Genomic DNA, 22,897 nt, shown 5'->3' with positions numbered 1-22,897 from the left:
ACCCATGCATGATTGCGTAATGCCTCTATGCATGATGTCCTTATGGGATCGCAAAATCAAATAGACATTTATTTTTTTATTCAAGCGACAGTAAACTTTGGTTTTACCTGCTGCTGCCAACGTGTGAACGAGGTCAGCTAAGTTATCTGCTCTGAGGATTGTGGCTTTGATGCGATGGGCCAGAGTCTGATACTGAAGCAAAATGAAGATTTGTGGATGATAGCTAAGCCCCTTACACATCGGTGCATCCTGTTGGATCAGACTCTGCAGTCAAAGAGGAGAGGGGGAAACCTCAATCAGCAGGAAATGCCGCATGAGGCTTGTAGTGTACACAAATCACATAAATCTCCAAAGGGGAAGAAAAAAAGTTTTAATTGTACTGACCACAGAGACCACATGTCCATGTGCAACACAGAAAAATAAAAATAAAAACAAAACAATATAGAATTAAATACTGATTTTTGATCCACTTGTTCCCCTTTCGCTTGTTTCAGCAGATATTTTCAACCGGATTACAAACAACCTGGTTCACACACTTGGTTCTTGAACTGAAGTTGACTAAAAGTGTTCAAAGAGGGATCAAAATAGGACCAGTAACAGATTTTTGCCTTGGGGCCTCCAAACAGGTTAATATGTCCAAACCTCCATGTATCTTAAAAATAAAGTCAACAACTGCTACCATATGTAAATTCAATACACAGATACCGTTTTTAGCTTCCACTTGTTTGTGTTAAGCTCTTTTGTGAAGTGAAATGGATGCTCTTCTCTCCAGTCTATTCCTCCACATTCAACCTCCAGTTCACCCAGCGTGGTGCCTCTCGCGCTCTGAGCTTCCCGCGTGTATACAGCTATTCTCAGTGCACACTTCTGGAGCTCCTTCACAGAGCTCACCTTCAAAAGCAGCGCCATGCTGTGTGTCTCAGGACTGATGCTGCTCTGGGCAGAGGCCTGTATGGGACAGGGGTACAGAGGCGGCAGACTGCCCAGCACAGACACGTCCTCCAGTCTGTGGGGAGTCCCAGTGAGGTTCAGGACAGTGACTGCCAGGGTTTGCTTCTCTGGGGAGAAGGCCATAGTGAAATGGAGGCAGGGTTTTGGTGATATTGGCATTTGGCAGCTGGCACTGGAGCCATAGCTCAGTGGAGCCAGTGGGATTGGTTCTTCAGGCATAGAAGGAGAGACAGCTCTGGGGCTGGTGAGCCTGCTGTGCTCATTAAAAGATATTTTATCTCCCGTCAACATGCAGCGCCTCTGAAGAGCCTTACATGTTTTGGACAACAGACCCAGTTTGGGAAATGTAGGCAGGGAAGCATGACTGTGATCCATGGGTTTGTAAAGGGGTGATGTTAGTGGTGGTGTGCTGAGGCGGCGGAGGGAAAAATAAGACTTTGGCAGCTCCCTCTGTTCAGATCCAGCTCTAGCTCGTTTAGAGAATGGCAAAGAGGCAAATTCACTCTCCGAAGGGGCTAGGCTGGTGAAAGTGGAGGGGTACTCCACTAAGTCTCCATCCAGATCCTCGTATTGCTGCCTGGACGCCGTCGTCGCTGCTGAGGGAGGAGGGTTGTGGGGAAAGGTCACAGGTTCAGCAGGAGTTGGCGATGATGTCACAGGATCTTTGTCTTTCACTGCACAAATCTGACTTTTCCACCAGCAGATAATACATCCCAGGAACAAACACAGAAAAAAGACTATCAGGCCGACCAGAAGAAGAATTTGGAGGTGAACTGTAGACATAAAAGAGAATAATTAAATCAATCAGATGACAACAATTTAAAAACTGTTTACCCTGGATTACATAAAACAGAACATGTAACATTTCATCCCATTTGCCTAGCAGCATAACCCCCATGTTTCTTATCAAAGTACTGTTAAAAGAACGGTTCAAACTTTTCAAGTCTGTCTAAAAACAATTATCACAAGCCAATGTGTACATTAAAAACAAACACCAATAATTATATTCATGTAAAAATTGTGCATGTGCATATTGTTTTACATGAATCTTTTTCGACCATACCTTCTAGTTGTTTGGTGAAAAGAACCTGCACCAGAAGCCAGAAGAAGAGTATGACCATGATGCCCTCAATCATCCCCTTACAGCAGAAGAGCATCACAGACTGCCACAGAGACTGACCTGGGTACTCCTCATCGTGGTAAGGCATTGTGCCAACAGTGTGTTGAATGCTTGTCAGAGCTTATTTCAAAACATCCACAAGTAGAAACCCAGAGGACCCAGTGAAGAGGATCATTAGTTTGACCTACTAAATCCCATGACGTTCAGTGGTGGAGATATATCCCCTCATGATTTCCTCAGTCAATCAAAGCCATTGTTTTGGAGTGCAAAAATCACAAAGGCACAAAAACAACTGTGTCCCAGTGAAACATCTTTGATATTTAGTATCACACTTTCCAGCTTTGAGTAACAAAATGAGTAACAAAACCTGCATACTACACGATTTTATAAAAAGGATTTCTCATATAGATAAAGTCAAGCAATGTTCAGCAGCTTCAGGTGTCTTTCCTGGTTCAAAGTTGAAAAAAATCATCCTGCTGTCCCTTCCTGCACGGAGTATATTCCAGTCTTTGTCCCAGTAAAGTGATCTCCTCATCTGTAGAGTGACTTGACCGGTATTATTCCTCCCTGGCGGGTGGGGGCTGTGGGCGGAGATATCATCTCATAATACCTCTAAATTGTGCCTGAAGCATCTTTCTTCTACAGTGTTCCAGATGCCAATCCAGCAGCGTCTCTTTAGAATAACTATCCCTGCAATAAATCCTGTAACACATCCCCCGCCCTCATCCTCTGACCCATGGGCTCTTATCTCCATTAGTATAACCTCTGTCATATATGTCTGCTGCAGAGTTCAGGAATTAACTCTCAATACAGACTCTTTCTGTGCTTCCTCTTCCACTCACACAATGTTGAGATGTTTTCCATTTTAAACCTAATCTGATGTGAAATATATATTGTGAAAACCACATTTGCTTTTGTCAACAATGTCACATTTAGGAACATTATTTAAATGATAATTAAAATGTAGGAGAGGAATTATTTAAGAGATAAATCTCTTAATTGTTCACCGGTTCTGGTTCTTGGTTAAATGTATTAAAGCAAGGAACTTTCATTTTGTGTTGATTTTGTCAGTCCCTGTGGACGAAAGTGTATCCAAGCACCAGAATCCCTAAAGAAGAACTCTTAGGCCTTGTTCACATTAACCCGTTTTCACTCGTTTTCAAATGAAAACGGGGTTTTAAGATCTCCGTCCACAAGTGCGTTTCAGCATCGTTTCCGAAATGATGTGCGTCCAGACTTGCTCCCCTGAAAACGAATATCACGTGACTATTCACCTACACTGGGCATGCCATGCCGGTGTAAACAGGAAGTACATTGGTTGCTTGGGTACAGATAATAGATTACACTACTCTTGATACTCGTAGTGCTTGATACTTAACAACTTCCTCTAAAATCTTCCTCCATGAACTCAAACAGACACATTTCGTGGAAGTTTTTAGAAGTTTTATTTTTCAAGCTTAGTTACAACACTGCAGGTCTAACTCTGTCTCTCCCACACAGACAGCACATGTACTTTAAATGAACAGTCATTAAACGAAGTTCACTAGATTATGGGTCCATACATTTGGTCAACACTACTACGTCATTAGGCCGTTCTGTAGGGCTGATGACGTCACTGGACACGCCCCTCTAATCTCTCCAATAAGAGGTGATTCCAGCTGAAGCCAAAGACCGCTAACCCCCTCCGGGTTGCCATGCATCACCTGTGCTCCCCTGGGTCCTAAGTCCCTACATGTTTGAACGTCTATGTTGAGTTAACCTGGTATTCGATCGGTATCAAGGCTGTTGTTGGTGGTAAGGGGGTGACGAATCAGGGAATGACACGTCACAACTGCTAAGAACCAATCAAATAGCGAACGCCGGTGCCTACGTCATCGTGTTCGGACTGCTCGGTGCAAAACGCAGAAAAAGATATGCGGATACATTTGAAAACGGGTCAGTGTGGACGTGGCCTGAATGTGCTGCAGCAGGGGACCTGCTCAGTTCTCCCATGCTTCCTTTCCCTCCAGTGGGCCCAGCAATACGACCAAGGCCCCCCAGCAGCATGGTGTCGGGTTTTAGCCTCCAGCTGGGACAGGAGGAGGAGCAGCAGCGAGGAGAAGCTCTGCCCCTGGCCGGCGGTGGAGACACAGCTGCTGTAGCTTACAAATGCAGGTCAAAGGTGGATCTGGGTCTGTCTGTGGTGGGCTGGAGGCTGCTGGAGGCCCTGCTGCAGTCAGAGCTGAAGGAAACCGACCCCATGGCACCGCTGACAAGCATTAAGAATAACTTCATAGATGGTCTTGTTTACTGATGTTGGTCATATAGTATTACATTTAGACTTTCATAGTTAAAAGTTCCTTTTATAGAGGAGGCTATGACCCCATCTGGCCTCTCACTTAAATATTTGATCTTTTTGCTATTTACTTTAGCAATGGAGACAGTATTTAGATCATTTACTGTTACTGCCATTAAAAAAACCTCCATTATTAGAAAAAGTCGTGCAAATGTCACAAAAGTGCATAGGTATTATAAGCAAAAAGTGAGTTCTATACTATTGATGTATTTGGTCAAGATGAAGCTAATTAAAAATGCATCATGTACATAAAAGGCTCATGTGTTTCTATGTTAAATAATATGTATGGAAACTGCAGCTGTCAAATAAATGCAGTAGAGTTAAGTATAAGTGAAACTGAATAAATGCACTAAGTTATATTCTACCACTGGCATTTTCATTTGTAACTGTAAAGCACTTTGTAACCTAGGTTTTGGAAACGTACAAATACATTTGAACATGGAAGTTAATTCTTGAAATGGGACCAGTATGTGTGACAAAATAATTTGAACTTTGAACTCATTGATGAAGAGGATGAAGCTGCAAGATGCAGTTGAAAGCTTAAAAGAACAGCCATTAGGTGAGCCTTGCACTGCAGTTAGAACAGCTAACTTTTTTATGGAACATTATGATCTTTCTACTTATCCTAAAGGCAAAAGCACTGAGGGGTTCAGAAAGGTAAGACTGACTGTGTGTAAAAAAAAAAAAAAAAAAAAAGGACAAGTCTTTCTACAGCACACAAGATTGTTTTATTCCTCATGACCATATGTCCAAGAAATACATTAATCAAAGACCAAAGAAAGAGTTTAACATAACCTTGATTTGTGAAATTCACAGTGACATTTGTTTGCATGATTGATATGTCTACTTGATTGTCCACATACAGTATATTTCAGCAGATGGCTTAACCAACACATGCTGCATTAAGTATTGCATATTTCTCTAGAAGAGTGAGGTAGCACTGTTTCAGTGTTCACTTGTCAAAATCTTGAGGTCATAAGTGATACATTCTCAGTTTTTATGCAAATACATCATGAGATACAGTTAAACAATGATGAGTCCTGAGGACATTCCTGAGTCCAGAATAAATTCCAGAGAAACTTACCAACATGGGAAGTCAGTTGAGGTAAATGTTGAATCACTTCCATTCTACATACAATTCACAGCAAAACCTTGTCTCAATTATTTTGCCCTTTTCAATTCCAAGCTGATATGAAATAAAGGGTTCTATAATTTTAGGGCTGAGCCAAATGATTAAATAAAAGAGTTAAATGAAACACAATACAAAACATAAAAAAAAAAAATCAAACCAACCCTCAGAAAATGTCTCTAATTCTTAAGGAAACTGATAGTAGACATAATCCCTGAAAGCATAAACTAGGAGCTTTCACTCTGGTTAAACCAAATGTTTACAAAGAGGGATACAAAATGGCTTGAGAAAAGTAGTTACAGACAGGAGCTATGACAATGAGCTAAGGCTTTTGGTCTTCATGAGCTGCACTTTTGGCAACCACACAATGGAAAAAGGCAGCTACAAAACTGTAAGATAATTAGCTATAAATGCAGTTGACACTCAACAAGGCTCTAAAGACACTTCTGAACAAACCTTGTCAAGTCCTTTAGACATGAATGCCACTACATTTTAAAACAGAAAAGCTTCTAACAGGCACAATGGTAACTATGATCTGGGGTAAAATGATGATATTTTACCTCAATGATCTTTGAGGTAAAATATCAATGTCCCCTTGACAGGACTCATTTATAGCACATTACGTTGTCAAAACGGAAAACCAAAGGGACTGCACAGGAGGTCAACTGGTACAACTAGAGGTGTACAAGTAAACAGCAGTATAGTTTAGACAGTTGTATGCATATTGCAAATGTATTATTAATTATTAAGCTAGGGACAGATTTAAAGACCAGTGAGGTTTAATGTGGTCCCTTGGAGGAGGTGGAGGATGAAGAGGAGGGACTGTGTGAGGAGGACATGGCACTGAAACCATTTGTTCCTGCCAGAGTTACGTTCTGTGACCCCACAGGAGCAGCTGACTTCTGGGCAAACAGCATTCCTGCAATACAGAGATCAGAGAGAAGAATAAAGTTAAATAGACTTTACAACGAATATGTATTAATGATTAACTGGTCATATTTGTAGAAATAACATATTCCAAGGTCAAGTTCGAGGGAGATTTTAAATTCATTAAGTACTTAATATTCAGAGGAATAAAGCCTTTCGTGCTGCAGTCTACACAATAGAGAAATAAGATTAAAAGATAAAAAACTGGTAAAACAGACAGTAAAATACATAAGTACATAAAATAATTCGGCATTTTGGAAAATACATTAAATCGCTTCTCGCTGAGAGTTAGATGGGCAAATTGAAAACACTCATGTCTGTGTACAACATATAAAGCTAAAACCAGCAGTCTAGCTTAGCTTAGCATACAGAATAGAAGTGGATGGAAACCGCTAGCCTAGCTCTGTTGAAAGGTAACAAATCCCACTAATTAACAAATGACATACTTGTTTAATATGTACCTAAACAGTGATTAGATAACAAATTGTGGAAAGAAGTCACGGCTCCAAGCCATGAAATAGTCTGGCACACAACCCCCTCAAAAACCACAAATTGTGTTTTTTACACTGCTTTTGTACAGAATAAAACAAACCAAATACAACATGTTGATCACTGCGGTTTACAGGATAATTTTTATCTTCTGACAGAGCTGGGCTAGCTGTTTTCTGTCTTTATACTCAAGGCCTGCTTGCAAAACATTTTTTTGTAAACAGAGAACTATGAGTGTTAACTGAGATTCTATTATTGAATAAAAGGCAACATATTGTTAAGTGCAGTCTCACATCTCACAAGAATGAGTGTTGGTTTCGCTATGCATCTTAAAATTGACTACAAAGACCACAGAAAATATATATAAAAATAAATTATAACAAATTTATTTTAAAAAAGAAATATATAAAAATAATACATTTCCTAGCTGCTTCTTTTCTTTTAATTTAAAACACACAGAAAGGTCAAACCCAGTTAAAGTGTAATATCTCACCTGAGTAAACTGTGCCATTGACCTCCACAGATACACTGATACTGGCTGCTCCATTAGTGGATAAACTCAGAGACAAATCCTGTTTGCTCTCTGTGGGAGAAAAAGAAAATATTCCAATTTGTAGACTTTCCCAAAATCATGTTAAGTGATGACCGGTCATATATCATCACAGCGAAGGGAACTCACCATGTCCATTGTTAAGTTTGAGATTCATGGGGTTGAAGTGAGACGCAAAGGCCAGGAGGTTTTGTTGGAGGGCTTGCTGCATGAGGCGTTGCTGCTCCTCCGCCATCCGCATCATCTTCTTCTCTGGACCATCGGGTGCAGCACCCACGGGTCCTCGCTCCAGCCTCTCTCTGAACTGCTCCAACGTGACAGCTTGTGCCAGCTGCTGCTGCTGCTGATGCCCCAGGGCCAGAGCCATGGGCAGCCGGCTGGGTAATACAGGGGTTGACATCTCATCTGATCAGTAAAAAACACACATTGAAAATTAGTTTAAACATGTTGTGAAATGAGAAGAACATCACAAAGAGAAAGCAAAGGAAGAAAGAGGTTCATACAATGCCTGAAACATAATCCTGTATATGAAACCTGCGACGTGCAGGAAGATTTAAACCAAGAGTATCGTAACCCCTCCTGATTCACCACAAAAAGTTATAATAGTGTAAATATGCTTTAATACTCAAGTAGGAGTCCTCTGATGGATTTATATAAAATAATAAGGAATCCAAGACATTTTTATAATGATGATCGAAGCACAAACAGGCCTTCTTTGAAACAAGAATAATTTACTAAATATAAAAATTCAGGGATACCAGTTTCCTTGCACAGCACATAATGTGTCATACCTGCGTTTCTCTTCAGATTTGGGCTGGCGGATGTGTTCAGGCAGTTAAGTCCGGTCGGGGTGGTTTGCATGCTGGGTGAGGAGAGGAGGGCATGTGATGTGGAGCTCGGAGACGGAGAGTAGCGGTACAAACTGTTGGTGTAGCTGGGACGTCGACCTTCTCTGCGATTACTGTCGATGGCTGCCTGCAGCTCTCCTGGAGAACTCAGACCCTTCTTCTCACACTCAAACGGGTAGAGGTACTTCATATACCTGCGAAAAAAATATTCAAGTTTGTTAAATGATCTGGTTCAAATAAGCACTATTTTAAAATAAAGATAACCTGGGTGTCAAAGATCAAACATGTAATGCATCAACGAAATAGCTTCCCTTTTTTCTAAAAAATAAAGAGACTTTCTAAGTCATATTAGTGTTAAGAAATGTTTGTGTTTTATTACTCAAGCTGTGTTAATGTTTAAGATAACAGAGATTCTTCAATTACTATTACATGTTAAGATACACACAGCATGAAAAAATATATAAACTAGTCTGAAAGAAAGATTACAAAGCTCATGGTTTTACTTTACAGAAATTATTTTAATTATTTTGCTGCACAAAATAGTAATTTTTCATTATTTATTAAATTAAATAGCTGCATACAAGATTAAAAAAGTTTTCCTCAAAATGTAGTTAATGTCTCTCAAATAAGGTTGAAAATAGATGGATGTTTATTAATGTGATAACACACTGAACACTGTAATGCACTCATTACTAAAAGCCTCATCCCATGCCGTACAAATACTGAAAAAAAGAATATATCTTATTTATTTGTCAATATTATAATAATTATTGTTCAATTAATTAAAAATGTTATACCCAATTTTAAATAATAACTGAAAGAGACTTTAAATTCACATATTGACAAAAGTATTTGTCTACTTCTTCATACAGGAGCGCATTAAATTATTTTTATTGTTCCTGTAGAGAACGTCTAGCAACGCAACAGCTTTTTGTCTTTTCTGATACAAATGAGAGAGACACCTACTGGGTGCGGAGGGTGAAGGCTGCGCTAGTGATGGATGTGGGGAGGTTGAGACCTTTGGTGATCTCCCTCCAGATCTTCTTGTTAATAACCTCCACCAGGCCTCCCTTCTCCGTCACAAGCTTATAAAGCCTGTACAGGTCCAGCACCTGCTTTGCCATGATGGGGATGCGGTTCACAGGAGTTCCTGAATGAGTGAGAGGAGGAGGAGACAGTCACTCTTTAAATCCAATTAAATGTTTTCATAGTCTTTGTAGTCTACTTCTGAGAAGTTGGCATGTAATGACACAGGGGCGGTTGTGGCGTAGTGGAGAGCAAGGTAGTTCGCCAATCAGAGGGTCGGTGGTTCGATACCCGGCTTTGGCAGTCGATGTGTCCTTGCGAAGGCTTGCCATCGGTGTGGACTGGATGTTGTATGAATGTTAGTTAGAGTCTGATGGTGGCCTGTCATCAGTGTGTGAATGGGTGAATGATATGCAATATACTACTGATTGTAAGTCGCTTTGGATAAAAGCGTCTGCTAAATGACTGTAATGTAATGTAATGTAATGTAAATCGCTTTGGATAAAAGCGTCTGCTAAATGACTGTAATGTAATGAGATAAGAGGATGAATGACAATGAAAATACTGTGATTAACCTGAGGTTAATATTAGGTAATATGGCTTAACATGTATAATCTGCGTGGATAGACTTCTCTAATGAAGCTTATTTCAGATGGGTGGGGGTGGGGACAATTCCACAGCAGCTCTGTTTCCTCATTGATTTGAGCGCAGGGGGGAGGGGCACTTTTAAAGCCAGCAGTGCCTGCCAATCACAGGGTTGACAGCTAACCCATGCAATCCTGACCTGGAGTAAAGCCAATTAAGCAAGGAGGCTAAATGCAATTGTAGAAAGAAGATTTCCTGTGTGCTTAACATAAACATATGTCAAAGACACACAAACATTTGCCTTGATCAAGATGGCAGACAGTGACCTGCTGCATCTATTTCTGTTTCACTGGGATTTGTTTTCATTAGACCAAATGTATCTGCACAACTGCTTTAACATCAGTTAAGACAGTGATGAAAATGTTTTGACAAATTAGTAATTAAATGCACCAGTTGTATATCTAATTTAAAATATATAACAAACAAAACGGGTAACTCGTTTTAAAAGGCTCTGCTCATTTAAAGCAGTTTATTAAAACTAGTGCGTGTTGTTGAATTCAATCTTACCTCGTTTCTGCATAAAGACAAAGAGGTCATCAAGGAACTCCTTCCGTTGTGGGTCATTATCAAGTTCATAAAGCTGTGAGTTCAAAAAAATAAAATAAAAAATAAAACACATGAGCAACAACTTAACCACCTTTGACTCTGCGATTATTTCAGTCATTTCCTCATTTACATGCATCTACTAAATCTTCTTACCTTTGCAAAGTCCCTGGATGGTTCTCCTCTTATTTTTCCTGCTTCATTTTCCTCGGGCCAGATGGCATTTCCTCTCTGTAAAAACACCCATACAGAGAAACATTAACCAACTGTTTGTCTTACAGATTGCCCTGCATGGACAATGGAGAGAGCTTGACACAAACACTGGCAAGTTAGGAAGTTAATTCCCAATTCCCTTATTTCAGACTTAAACAGATATGGATAATGGATGTTGCTCCTTTATGTATATACACTATATAAAACACTCGATAGCATTCCGATTTAAACTTATCTTTCTTTGTCACATTTTCCTCAAGGACTCTGGACTTTGTGCTTCTCACCTCGTGTGCCCAAGCCTGCATTTTTCCCCAGCACTGAAACCCTCGTTTACTGACAGACGGTAAACCGCTGGTGTTGTGTACAAATTAAGGCCTTCTATTAAGTATTACATTGTGTATTATATGCTATAATACTGAACTATACCATCTACACTGTATATATCATACTACATTTCAAGTTAAATCATATTGTATATACCATGCTATATTATACTTTTATATTAAAACAGACAAACACAAAATATCATTAATCAATCATATTATAAGTCATTCTGATGTTATAGCAGATGGTATCATATTACTCATACCGTTTCACACCAAAAGTAGCGTATAAATGCAGGGTTTTAAAAAACATGTCTGAATGGAGTCTGGTGGCTTTGAGGAGAGCATATTCATTGTATTTTAATTATATGTATGTATAAGTAGGAGTCCTCTGATGGATACTCATTGTATTTTAATTATATGCATGTATGTCAAAGACATTGCACAATAGAAATGGGGCAAAAACTAGCTTGTCCAACTGTATCTCATGTATCCATCACTGCTGATCGGAGCCGGAGCCGATAAATCCATGTGACTACTGCAGATTCATTTGTCCTGGGAATGAATGCCTTCCCACTAAAGACAAAAGCCAGATGTTAGTGGGTGTTAGTGGGTTTTTGTCTAGTGGGGAAAAGGGCTTTGCTTTGCTTTGCTGACTTTGCAGCTTCTAATCACAACACTGTGTCACTTCACTGGTAGTTTACAGTAAATACTGTATGTGAACTGCATGCCTTGTAATTTTGAGTTTGCTCTTGTATGGTTTCTCTTTTTATTTCTATTGTATTGTTTTATATACTTCTAATTATTTTTCTTTTGACTTTTTATTTACTTATATTTCTCAAAGGGAGAGTCCGTTTAAAGCTGGGCACTGTAAGAAAAGAAGATAAATGAAAGGTCCCATGCTCATTAGGTGGTTTAATGTGACATGTTATTCCCCCATCACCTCCCCCTTTACATGACAGCTAAAGGTTGAAAATGTGAGTGGAGCGCATGTGTGCAACTGTGTGGAAAAGCCTGCTGAGATGTTATTGTCCTGCTAATGCTCAACGAGAGCTGCATGATGCTCTTGTTTTACCTAAACATGTTTTATGTTAAAACAAGCAAGTGTAATACCCACAACTAAATATGTTTTTGTATGTGACAAGATCAAATGTTTAGACATAACAGAATATTGTCTTTCATTGTCTTCCCTCATAACAGTTTTCTTGAAACCTGCATTTAAATGTACCATTTTGTACTTAAAACACATTAGTACATTCTCTAAACGTTTGTTGTGGCGAGCTGATCTCACCTGGGGCTAACAACAATAATGCCCATTACATTTCACCCTGTGAGCTACAAAATACATGGGAACCAATAACTTGCTGGATTAAAGTCTGACTGTTACTCTCCTCGTGTTTACATTAAAAACACTATTCAAACTGCAAATGCTGACACACAAACAGCTATATAAGATTCTAACGCAGAGGTTCCCCCTTAGGACCATCAGAGATCATTTGAATTTATTTGAAACCATCACATTTCAACCATTTATCCATTCTGTTTAGCCAACTAGTTCAACCATTTATACACTACTTTAGCCAACTGTTTCAACCATTTATACATTACTTCCAGACAACCGTTTCAACCCCTTATACATTACTTCCAGACAACTGTTTCAACCACTTATACATTACTTCCAGACAACTTTTTCAACCTTTTACACACTACTTTTAGCCAACTGATTCGAAGATTCATTCACAACTTTCAGCCAACCATTTCAACCATGTATACAATACTTTTATCCAACTTCTTCTTTCACACAGTCTAAATCACAACACAGATTATACAGCTGACTGACGAAGATATACTGTATTTTTTTTTAATCACTACATTTTATTTCTACCAATAAATACAGAAAATGTGGTCCTTCGGCTGGGAACCACTGTTTTAATGGAACAGTGTAAACACCAACTTTTCCTCTGTACATGTTTTTTCTATTCCAGTTTTTAGTTGTTAAACTACATAAACAACATGTAACGGCATGTATCCATTTTACACATACAACTGCCTCTGTGGTGGCACAGCTGTTGACACATCTAATGGCTTCAGTTTAGAGATTTCAAATAAAGGACTTCTACTCCCCCAGCAGAGAGCTTATTGATGTGAAGGTAGATAAACATCCCAGTCTTTTCACCATGAAATGGAAATAAAACCCTTCCCCCTCTTATTGATGAGCAAGCTAGACCTACTGTGGCTCTATTAACAAAGAGCTTTCAGTTGATTGCTCACACATTTTCACACATCCAGCCCTGGGAATCCTGATAGTATTCAGCATGTAGGTCAGGAAAAGGTTTCTTTTGTTTTGTTGAAAAAAGGCTTGTTTTATTGGTCTTTAAGATGGTTTTATATATTCAAATTACAAATAATCAGGTTAATGCATATCACTAAAGACACAAAGTAGTTCTCTTGAAGTATGTCTGTTCAACCAGACTAGATTAAAAAAAATAAAAATAAAGTACGCTTCATTTGAAATGCCCCTAAGAAATACTCCAACATTAAACGGAAACCGCCCCCTTATAATGAGCTTCATTAAAATCATTCAGCTTCTCCAGCAGAGCAGCAGTGAAAACATATCCCTCTCCAAATGTCAATGTAGCCACAGGGGGAGCAAATGTTTAATCCAAATCAAATTATTGGGGCCTTTAGTCACCCGAACAAGTCAAGATAATTTATCCAGACCCTTGCTGTGCGGTGAACTGGGGCTGAGAGCAAAGAGGGGCCTTTTATCCTCGCCCATTAGACATTTAGGGGTATACAGTGGGACCGCACACAAGGAGTGAACAATGGCTGCCCAGCATGGGGAGGCTTGTACAGCAGGTCCACATCTTCAAAGATGTTTGATTAATGAAATGACCGAAAGAAAAAGCTAAAGAAGTTAAAGAGAGGGAGCCGGTTTTAGTATGAAAAGAGGGTAGCGAGTAAACCTTTACGATCATTAACTTTCAAGAAGACCACATTTTAAGCTAACAAATAGTGTCAGGTTATAAGCTGCATGCCATTTAACAAAAGCTTGCTAAGCTCAAAAATGTTTCCTATAAACTAGTGAGCAATGATAAAGAAACATATAATGCTTTTTAGCTTAACTGAGTTCAGTTGTTTTTACAACTCGTCTCTGTGCTTTCATTAAACCAGAACAAATGTTCTTCATTACGCTAGGTGCTGTGTGCTGGTTTGACAAAAGGAAATGCAATTCTCTGGCCATATAATGTATTGATTACTTGCAGTTGAATTAAGTGTTGCCAAGCGACGGCTAAATTATGCAAAGCAATCCACTGAGCTACGTCAGCAATGAGGTTTCTGAGCGAGCGAGTCGTTTTAAAAAGAGTTTACAGATTGTTTTTTAATTCATAAAGAGAACCAGTACCTTTTCACTCCACATGTAACTTGTATGTACGTACGTAAATATAAAATATCTCTACATAATGAACATGAGATGTGTAAAACTAATAAAATATACCAACAGCCCACCCTGCTCCACTGAAAGTACTGTAAGTAAACTTCATGGGTAGCTGTTTGCTGGTATGCTGTGAGGCACTAACCCAGCTGTCCTTCTGGCCACAGGCCTCATTAATCATAATGTATTGTATTGAAGTGGGGCCTATTTAACACACACACACACACACACACACACACACACACACACACACACACACACACACACACACACACACACACACACACACACACACACACACACACACACACACAGTTTTCCATGAAGAAAAAAACCTCTGAAGGGACCCTCTGTTTCCTATCAGTAGTCAAACATATCTGTTGGAAAGCACTCGTAAATACTGACTTTGGCTCTCGTTTAAAAGGAGAGCTGTCTGATACAATGAGAAAAGGGTTAACTACTGAAAGGCATTTGTGGGTTTAGGGGGCGGCCTTTACCCAGCAATGCCTTACAGTAGTTAACCCTTGAAGCCAACCTTGTCCATAAATACACACTTGGGGCCATTTCATTAATCCTCTGCTCTCATTTTGACTTCATCTCTGTCAGGCATCAACCAGCCACTTTGAACAGTCATGGTTGGACCACGGCCAAGACCAATTAGCTCGACCAGCGGCGAGGATGCTTTTTCAGGAGTTGTGACATGAGGTGTAGCATAGCAGAAGGAGAGATCGCTGGCCCGGCCAGTAATTAAACACTATCGAGTTCAGGCATCTTGCCAATAGGAAACGCTCCTTCACTCCACAAGTGAGAGAACAGCAGGCAGCGCAGTGGGCCTGACTCTCAGCAGGAAGAAGTCAACAGTTAATAATAAGGGTTAGAACACACACCAGCAAACAGGGAGGGATACAGATGTTCAGTTCTTGAATTAAGGCTCTGGTTAGTTAAAAATGGAGTTATGATCATAATAGTATATCCAAGAGTGGACAGAGATATTACAATGGGATGTGTTTATGGAATTTATGAGGGGAAGCGTTCAATATAAAAAACAATAGGGCTTTGATTTGGGCAGTTTTGGCAGTCACTTACTTGTTTCATTGGCTCGTCATAGCCCCAGTCAGCGAAGCCATTGGGCGATGTGAAGTTGTGTTGGCCTGCAGGAGACTGAAGCTCCTTCTCCTCATTCTCCTGTTTTATTGCTAAAGGCGGAGATTCGGACATTTGCTTCACAGCAGAGGAGTGAGGTGTTGAGTACTGAGGGCAAGGGAAGCCCGCAACCTGCTGGAGTCCAGGCTTCTTCACTTGCTGATGGGGCCCATCCTCCACCTCCTCTTCCTCCTCCTCATCGTCTTCCTCCACCTCGTCGTTATCTTCAGGCTCCACCATTCCCTGATCCTCCTCATCAGAGTCTTCATCATCCTCATCTGGATCCATTCTGCTGAGATGGCTACTCAAAGCTTGTTGAGCTGCTAGATAAGTCTGTCCATCTGCTTTGCCAAATAAAGCAGAGTTAAGTCTGGAGCCAGAGGCTCCTGCTGCAGCAGCAGCAGCTTGTTGAGCGAACAGGAGCTGGGCGTGAAGAAGATGTTTCTCTTGCAGGTTCAGCTCCAGCTTGGCACTGCGTTGTCTCTGCAGCTGCTCCATCACCGCCTCCAGCTTCACCCCAGTACTACTGGACTGTGGACACCCAGCTGAACTGCCCTCCTCGGATAAGTTTGACTAAAGACCACAAAGAAAATTTCAATCACCAACTTAAATCAGGAAATGTTAGATTTTGTGTTTTCATTTTAATATACTGCAGAAAAATGGCCAAAGTTATAAATAATGGAAACAGCATTCAACAAGTATAAGAAGGCTAATAGAGACAAATTAACCTAAATGTTTTGTTTAAATACTAAGTTTATTTTCTGAATAAAGTTGTTTTCGGAATACATAACAATATAATGTAAGTCATGTAAAGGGAAACTTTCAAAAGAGAAGCTGTCTCGACCTCACAAAGCACAGTAATGGTGGATTAAAGTGAAACAATGCTTAATGGCTTGAGACAATAATTACATTCATTTAGTTGAGAATAAATAAGTAGCAGGATAAAAAAAAAAAAAATCTGGATCATTTTTTAAAAAGCTACTATAATATGAAAGGATTAGGGTAAGGTTATTTCACAAACATTTTTTTACGTTTTTTAATGGAACATTAATTATTCCACAGTGCAGATTATGCGAAAACAAGGCCTACACCAATAATCATGAAACAACGATTAACCTTATTAGTAACTAAGGCGAAACTAAATCTATGAAGGTCAAATGTTCCTGAAAACAAGCAGATTATTCGCCATTTGCTTTGTTACTGTAAAAAAAAAAAAAAAAAAAAAAAAAAAAAAAAAAACACGAGAAGGAGGTTACCGAAGAGTCGTCGACACTCACCATTTGCGCCTTTGAGTAATCCATCATAGCCAACAGGTCTTTTCTAGTTTTTCCTTTTTCCCTCCGGCAGAAATAAATCGGATCGCATGATCTGTTTCTTTTTTAAAAAAAGAAGAAAACAGATTCCTCTGATCAAATGTGATTTTAAAGCCCCTGTTGTTCGGAGGCCGGAGTGATCGGAGGTAGAACTGGAGGAGGGGTAAAAACTGCTCTGCGCTTTACCTCCCTGGTCACTGCGCATGGAAACTCAAACATCTTTGATTGTCTTTGGCTGAGTGGCCTACACCCCCAACTCCCATGAATGAAAGGCCCGCCCCGTGCGTAAAGCTCGTAAAGTGGGTTTTCTTTCCTGCATATCCGTGGAACTACCCACCCACTGCTATAGTCCTCCGTGAATGGTTATTGAGATAAAACGATATCTATCTATTTTTTTATTTTTTTGCTCCACCTCTAAATAAGTAACATTTCACAGCAGAAACATTGCTTGGAAATTCAGTCTATAAAGTCATAGTTCAGTATTCATTGTCCTTTCCTAACTTTAGAGCAGGATTAAGAACATTTAACAAATGGTATGCAAAACAGGCCGGCAGAGGTCAACTGGTCAATATTTAGATTGTTTTCATCTCATATGGTTCTGGTGGTATGAACAAAAAGATGTATGTGTTGCAGTCAAATCAATTTTATCGCTCAAATGGTTTCAAGGAGCTCAAACAACAAATAAGGCTTCTGACGCTTGCTTGGCAACAAAAACAATTTTAACTGCAATTTGGCATCTTTTTATTTCAAACTGCTCTCAATACTGGACCCTTGCTTATAGTAATGGCTCTATATAAAACCCACGGTAGATGCTGTTGACATGACTGGAGTGATTAAAAGGTTAAGAACAAAATCATTTTTTTGTATAGAATTCAATTCATGAGAAATAAATCACATAATTTATAAACACAAGCTGTCATCTGGTGAATTCTTGGATTAGAAAAAGGCAAACATACTAATCTCATACTTCTCAAATAGTAAAAATTGGAAGTGGCCTAAAAGCAGATGCAGAATTGTGACTTGTTTAATTGACAGTTACTTCTATTTTTCCCGGTAAACTATAGATTTACATGCAGGTTTTATTTTTATTTTTTTTTTACTTGCCCTGAGGTCAGACAAGTGGGTCAGAAATCTACTTGCACTTAGAAATGTTTTAATTGCCCCTTAAGAAATATTTTAACTATTAGTGGTTATCAAATAACAAAGACCAACGTAATTTGTCATGTTAACTAAAGTTATCGGTCAGGAGTTTCACCCACATCCTCTGATGCCACCCAATAAAACTCCTCTTTCTAATGTAGATAAAGTGCTTTCCTGCACCTCAGCTCATAAACCTTTACCCACCGCCATTTTCTTGTGACTGCCTGATTGGAATTGCACATGTGCAACTCAACAGAAGAAGCAAGATGGCTCAATCATTAACTAATTTCATCATCAGATCTGGAAAAAAAAACAGTCAGTTTAAGTATTTTTTACCACTTGCCTGTTCGAGCAAGTGAGTTGCTATATTTACAAGCCTTACTTGGCGTTTTAGTTAAACACACAACTATTGTTGAGCCCTGAATGGTACGGATTCAAGTATTTATATGTTGAAATTGGTGAAACAAAGCTTTTTTATCAAGTGATAGTGTTCTATGGACACTAGAGCCTTCAGTCTTTAAACACATTTAAATACCTTTGAGTGGTTAATACCACTTTAACTGCACTTGCAAATGTTAGTGAAAAAACTTTAAAAAAAAATAAATATTTTTTAGGTTTTTTTTGTAATTTGTAAAAACAGCAGTTAGTGTCACACAAGCCAATTGGACATTTTACTGATACACCAGATGTATTTTTTGTTCATCCCAATAGGTAGAAGTTATGGTAATAATAAGCATAAATCCCAATACTCTTCATCTTTTAAATCCTGAAAAGTCTATGCATTTCCTACCAGCCCAATATTATAAAAAAAAACTAATATATTAAATCATATTCAGTATCTTTCTTGGCAATATTCCATTTATGTGTTGATAATAACATAACACCATTTGTCATTTGAACACGTTTATTTTACAAGCATGTAATTTTTCCCTGAAATGAAAACAGATGTAATGTCGATTGAATACAGTAGAATGATTTTTACATTCATGTGAAAACGCTGCTCCCTGGTGGCAAAATGTGACTCTCACAAGAATGTCCAGACATGTTCAACAAGACATGAACCATGAACAAGTTACGTCCTACTTCCCATTAAAGCAACTTATAATGAATAGAGTGTATTGCTTAGAGAAGTACTCAAACTATTTAAAATATCCCCAAATAGCTCAATAAGGATACACTTTCCTTTATTATGTTCATCAATATTTTACAAGCATAAGAACTTAATAAAGGCCAAATTAAATATCACACGAATCATATGAGGCAAACAGTTAAGTACAAGGTTTCTGGGGAGATCCACCGTCATTGATCTGTAACAAAACAAAATACATTTCTGTTTGATTGCCCTTATATGACAAACCTCATGTGGAGAAAAACACACATGACTGATCAGAGAACACTATTACCTTCTCATCTATACTTTGTCTATGCCAAGCTCTTCAGGTGTTGGGATGCCGAGCTCCTCTAATGTTGGCATCAGCTCTTGGATCACATACGGGTAGATGTCTTTATGAGGGCCGGCTTTATCCTGAGGAAATTACAAATATTAAAACCCATTAATCATTAACTTATGACTACAAGGAAAGAAAAGATGCTGATTATCAACACTCCCTGAAAAAAAATATAAGCAGGCTCAGGAGGTGCCCTTTTTCTCTCACCTTCATAGCTTCCAAAATTCGGATAGCGCTGGCCAAGTCGTCTAACCTCCGACAGGCTCTCAGTGCTGCCTCAAGAATCTTTGGCTCAGGTACCAGATCGTAACCAATCAATGTGTTCATCCCTGAGAGAAGATATTACATCATTCAAATTGGAGAACAGAGACAGAATTGAACACTTTTACTTCATTTCCTCTGTGGCTTAAAAAGGATAAAGCTGGAGATATTCTATATTTTTCTTATGAGAATAAATCCCATAAATAGACCAAAACCATTAATGAACAGATCCCACTAAAACATATATTCTGGAGTAAAAGTGTGACGGACTCCACTGTATCCTTCTCCACCATAGACTTCCATTATTTAGCCACACAGTTACTGGTTGACATTTTACTTCATTTACAACGAAAATGAGTTGAGTTGATCCCCACACACACACACACCACCCTGGTGTTAAAAAACACTCACAAATGTGTGTGTGTGTGTGTTAAATGTGTATTTATCTGGCTAAAATGGTTTAGAATAAAAGAATTCCCTAATAATTGCACCATTTACTTGAGTAATGTTTGCAAAAGCAACAGAAAAGTATTGAGCCTGTATAACTGAGACTATATTTGTGAAGTGTTTTCAGGGTGACATTGCAAACTAACCACACTTGCAAGACTACTTCCTGCTTATTTTTAGTTTAGCATTCAACCACCAGGACGGCCTACTGAACAATTTCTGTCAGTATCTGGTCTCGTCATTTCTCACCTGATAATGAGCTTTTCACTGTTTTGCTTTCTTTCCTGTAACTCAAAACATCTCTTCTGTTGTGCCCTTTCTCTTCAGACCAAATGTAGCCATGCATTGAATGAATGTGTGATGCTTCAGATACAACTGAGATGTCGAAATTCGATCCAGGAAGTCCAGGGTCAGAAACAGATTTATTCGTCTGAAATTTTATCAGACGCCAAACTAACTATTTATAATGCCTTGTAACAGGAATTGTTTTCTCTGGAAAGCTGTCATGGCATCAATCATCATTACATAGTGAGGTAACCAGTAGATATAGTGTTCATGTTACAAAATAATTACCAGAAGTGTGTGCTTGCACACATTTTTCACACAGTGCTGTTCTCTGCCTGAGTGCGACTTTATCCAATGAGAATGGTGCTCTGAATATTAAATAGAGAACCTTTAAATGACAAAACAAATTGGCACTGGTAAAAAAAAAAAAAAAAATAAACTTCCCAATAAAACCTGGCCCTAGTATTGAGTGTACATGGGGCTGTTCCCCCATTAAATTATACAGAGACAAGAGTTAACATGTCAACACTGATCACAGTTACCTACAGATCAGTTATGTCACTCATTAAAAATAGAGTGCACAATTCATGGAAATTAAATTAGCAGACTTTTTAAATAAAAGTGATTTAAAAGATAACATTGTTTGCATTTTAGTAATCTTACTATGACACAGTTTATTGTGTACTTTCTTAAAGTAATATCCTGTGTGTAAACCAAAAAATAAAAATCTAACAATTTCATTACAGTAATGCACTTTACATGTACTCCAACATTGTCAAAGCTGCCATCCTCATATCAGACCGTATCTTAACTATTCGTTGACTCATGGTAAATATTGTTTTATCACCAAATCTTAAATCTTAACTGGTCGAAACAACTTCCTCATGTTAACCCCTACGAGAACCGTTGGATATTACGCATTGAGTCTTAGGTGATTGAGTTTCACGGTCACCCTTTTAACATACCCTTTCTCAGCTCCCATGCGTCAATGTCTGACTTGTTGAAATAGGTGATCCAGCGGGCGTCAAACTCCTCATCTGTCTCCTGCTTCCCATGAGAGTAACACCTCGAGGCCAAAAGAGCTGCATGAGGAAAACAACCTTTAGTTGGACGACCGATACACCAATAACATGTAGCATTAAGAAAGGAGATGCACTTATGACTTCTGATGACTAGTAGTTCTCTTGAATACCTATGTTGAATACACTTATTGTAAGACTCTTTGGATAAAAGCGTCTGCTGAATGACTGTAATGTAATGTAATGTAATGCATTAACAATGGCACCTTAGTGGAAGGTAACGTAGAAGGGCAAACACAGTCAAGGGTGACTTATCTACAGTGGGTGAGGACAAATGCTGTCAAGTAATGTAATGCATCTGGATCATTGCCAACGTCCTGATATGACCTACCTACTGCACCAACCATGTTGAGTACACTCAGGACAAACAGGACCTTTCTATTAATGCCATAGTTATTGTCATATATTCAGGAGGATGTGGGAATCAGATGATGGACATTTAGTTTACTAAACTTTAACTATAATCACACATTCAACATTACAGCTGCTCTTCCCTGACAGATATTAAGATAATGTAGCTAATGTTAAGCCAATATATGGAGTTACTTGTTTCCTGTCCTGGACTATAAGTTGATGCAAAGAGCACAATGGCTACTAGCAGATATTTGGCTTAACTAACCTAGTTTGATTGTTAGCAACTAGCACCTGCAGCAGAAACACAGGCCCCAATTGGAGCCTCTGGACTGGGTCATGGCAAGGACACAGACACCCAGGAGCTCCACACAGACACGTTCAGAGCAGCACACACTCAGGTTGCATTAGTGTTAGTAGTACTGAACAAAAGTCATACACATATGCACGTTGTATAACAGCTAGGCGTGCTTTTATACAGGACAGACACACTGGCTACGCGGCTAAGCTAATGCTAGCTAACGTTAGCATGCAGACAAGCCGCACATGGAGCAACTAAAATGACAAAATAACACTCAAGAGGTGGATAAATACCTTGACACCCTGGCTGTGGTCGGGTTAAGCTCCGGACACCGGAGACAGAGAGTCGGACGGCGGCTCTGAACATGATGTTGGGCTGCCAGCGACACGAGAGGAACCGGTGAGTGGTTTTGAAGGAGGAAGCTGCGAGCTGCTGACTGGCCTGGACCGTCACGTACGAGAACCCGTTCTGCGCATGCGCAAGCTGCAGCGTGTTCTGATCTGATTTGGACCGTGATGTAATGTGCCTTGCTTTCTTAGAAGTGTTTGTTCTGACAATATTTTAAGAAGAGTTGCCCCAAAAGGAAACTGGGTC

General features: G+C 39.3%; 2 protein-coding genes across 2 annotated transcripts; both read right to left on the bottom strand.

Annotated features, from left to right (window-relative positions):
* Window positions 1-5,123: 5,123 nt before the first annotated feature.
* LOC129108389 (AT-rich interactive domain-containing protein 3A-like) lies at window positions 5,124-17,239 on the bottom strand. The gene is made up of 9 exons (XM_054620181.1): window positions 16,956-17,239; window positions 15,622-16,251; window positions 10,720-10,794; window positions 10,528-10,600; window positions 9,316-9,499; window positions 8,293-8,543; window positions 7,631-7,906; window positions 7,445-7,534; window positions 5,124-6,454 (listed from the first exon to the last, which is right to left on the bottom strand). The coding sequence occupies exons 1-9, from the start codon at window positions 16,980-16,982 to the stop codon at window positions 6,315-6,317; spliced, it is 1,746 nt and encodes a 581-aa protein (XP_054476156.1). The 5' UTR covers window positions 16,983-17,239; the 3' UTR covers window positions 5,124-6,314.
* Window positions 17,240-19,007: 1,768 nt separating this feature from the next.
* On the bottom strand, window positions 19,008-22,766 carry LOC129108405 (cytochrome c oxidase subunit 5A, mitochondrial-like). Its single transcript, XM_054620204.1, has 5 exons — window positions 22,597-22,766; window positions 21,538-21,654; window positions 19,787-19,908; window positions 19,535-19,656; window positions 19,008-19,438 (listed from the first exon to the last, which is right to left on the bottom strand). The coding sequence occupies exons 1-4, from the start codon at window positions 22,667-22,669 to the stop codon at window positions 19,543-19,545; spliced, it is 426 nt and encodes a 141-aa protein (XP_054476179.1). The 5' UTR covers window positions 22,670-22,766; the 3' UTR covers window positions 19,008-19,438; window positions 19,535-19,542.
* Window positions 22,767-22,897: the final 131 nt, after the last annotated feature.

Source organism: Anoplopoma fimbria, chromosome 19 (assembly GCF_027596085.1).
Source record: "Anoplopoma fimbria isolate UVic2021 breed Golden Eagle Sablefish chromosome 19, Afim_UVic_2022, whole genome shotgun sequence".
Lineage (NCBI taxonomy): Eukaryota > Metazoa > Chordata > Actinopteri > Perciformes > Anoplopomatidae > Anoplopoma > Anoplopoma fimbria.
The sequence above is the reverse complement of the archived record's forward strand: the minus strand, read 5'-3'. Positions and strand labels throughout refer to the sequence as shown.

What these genes read in the sequence shown, in the direction of transcription:
- LOC129108389 (XM_054620181.1), bottom strand. Translation starts at nt 16,982, where the DNA reads ATGATGGATTACTCAAAGGCGCAAATG. An exon ending in ATGACGAGCCAATGAAACAA is followed by an intron (nt 10,795 to 15,621) that starts GTAAGTGACTGC and finishes GTGTTTTTACAG; the next exon opens with AGAGGAAATGCCATCTGGCC. An exon ending in CAAACTTAACAATGGACATG is followed by an intron (nt 7,535 to 7,630) that starts GTGAGTTCCCTT and finishes TTTCTCCCACAG; the next exon opens with AGAGCAAACAGGATTTGTCT.
- LOC129108405 (XM_054620204.1), bottom strand. Translation starts at nt 22,669, where the DNA reads ATGTTCAGAGCCGCCGTCCGACTCTCTGTCTCCGGTGTCCGGAGCTTA. An exon ending in ACCACAGCCAGGGTGTCAAG is followed by an intron (nt 21,655 to 22,596) that starts GTATTTATCCAC and finishes TTCCTCATGCAG; the next exon opens with CTCTTTTGGCCTCGAGGTGT. An exon ending in GAATTTTGGAAGCTATGAAG is followed by an intron (nt 19,657 to 19,786) that starts GTGAGAGAAAAA and finishes TAATTTCCTCAG; the next exon opens with GATAAAGCCGGCCCTCATAA.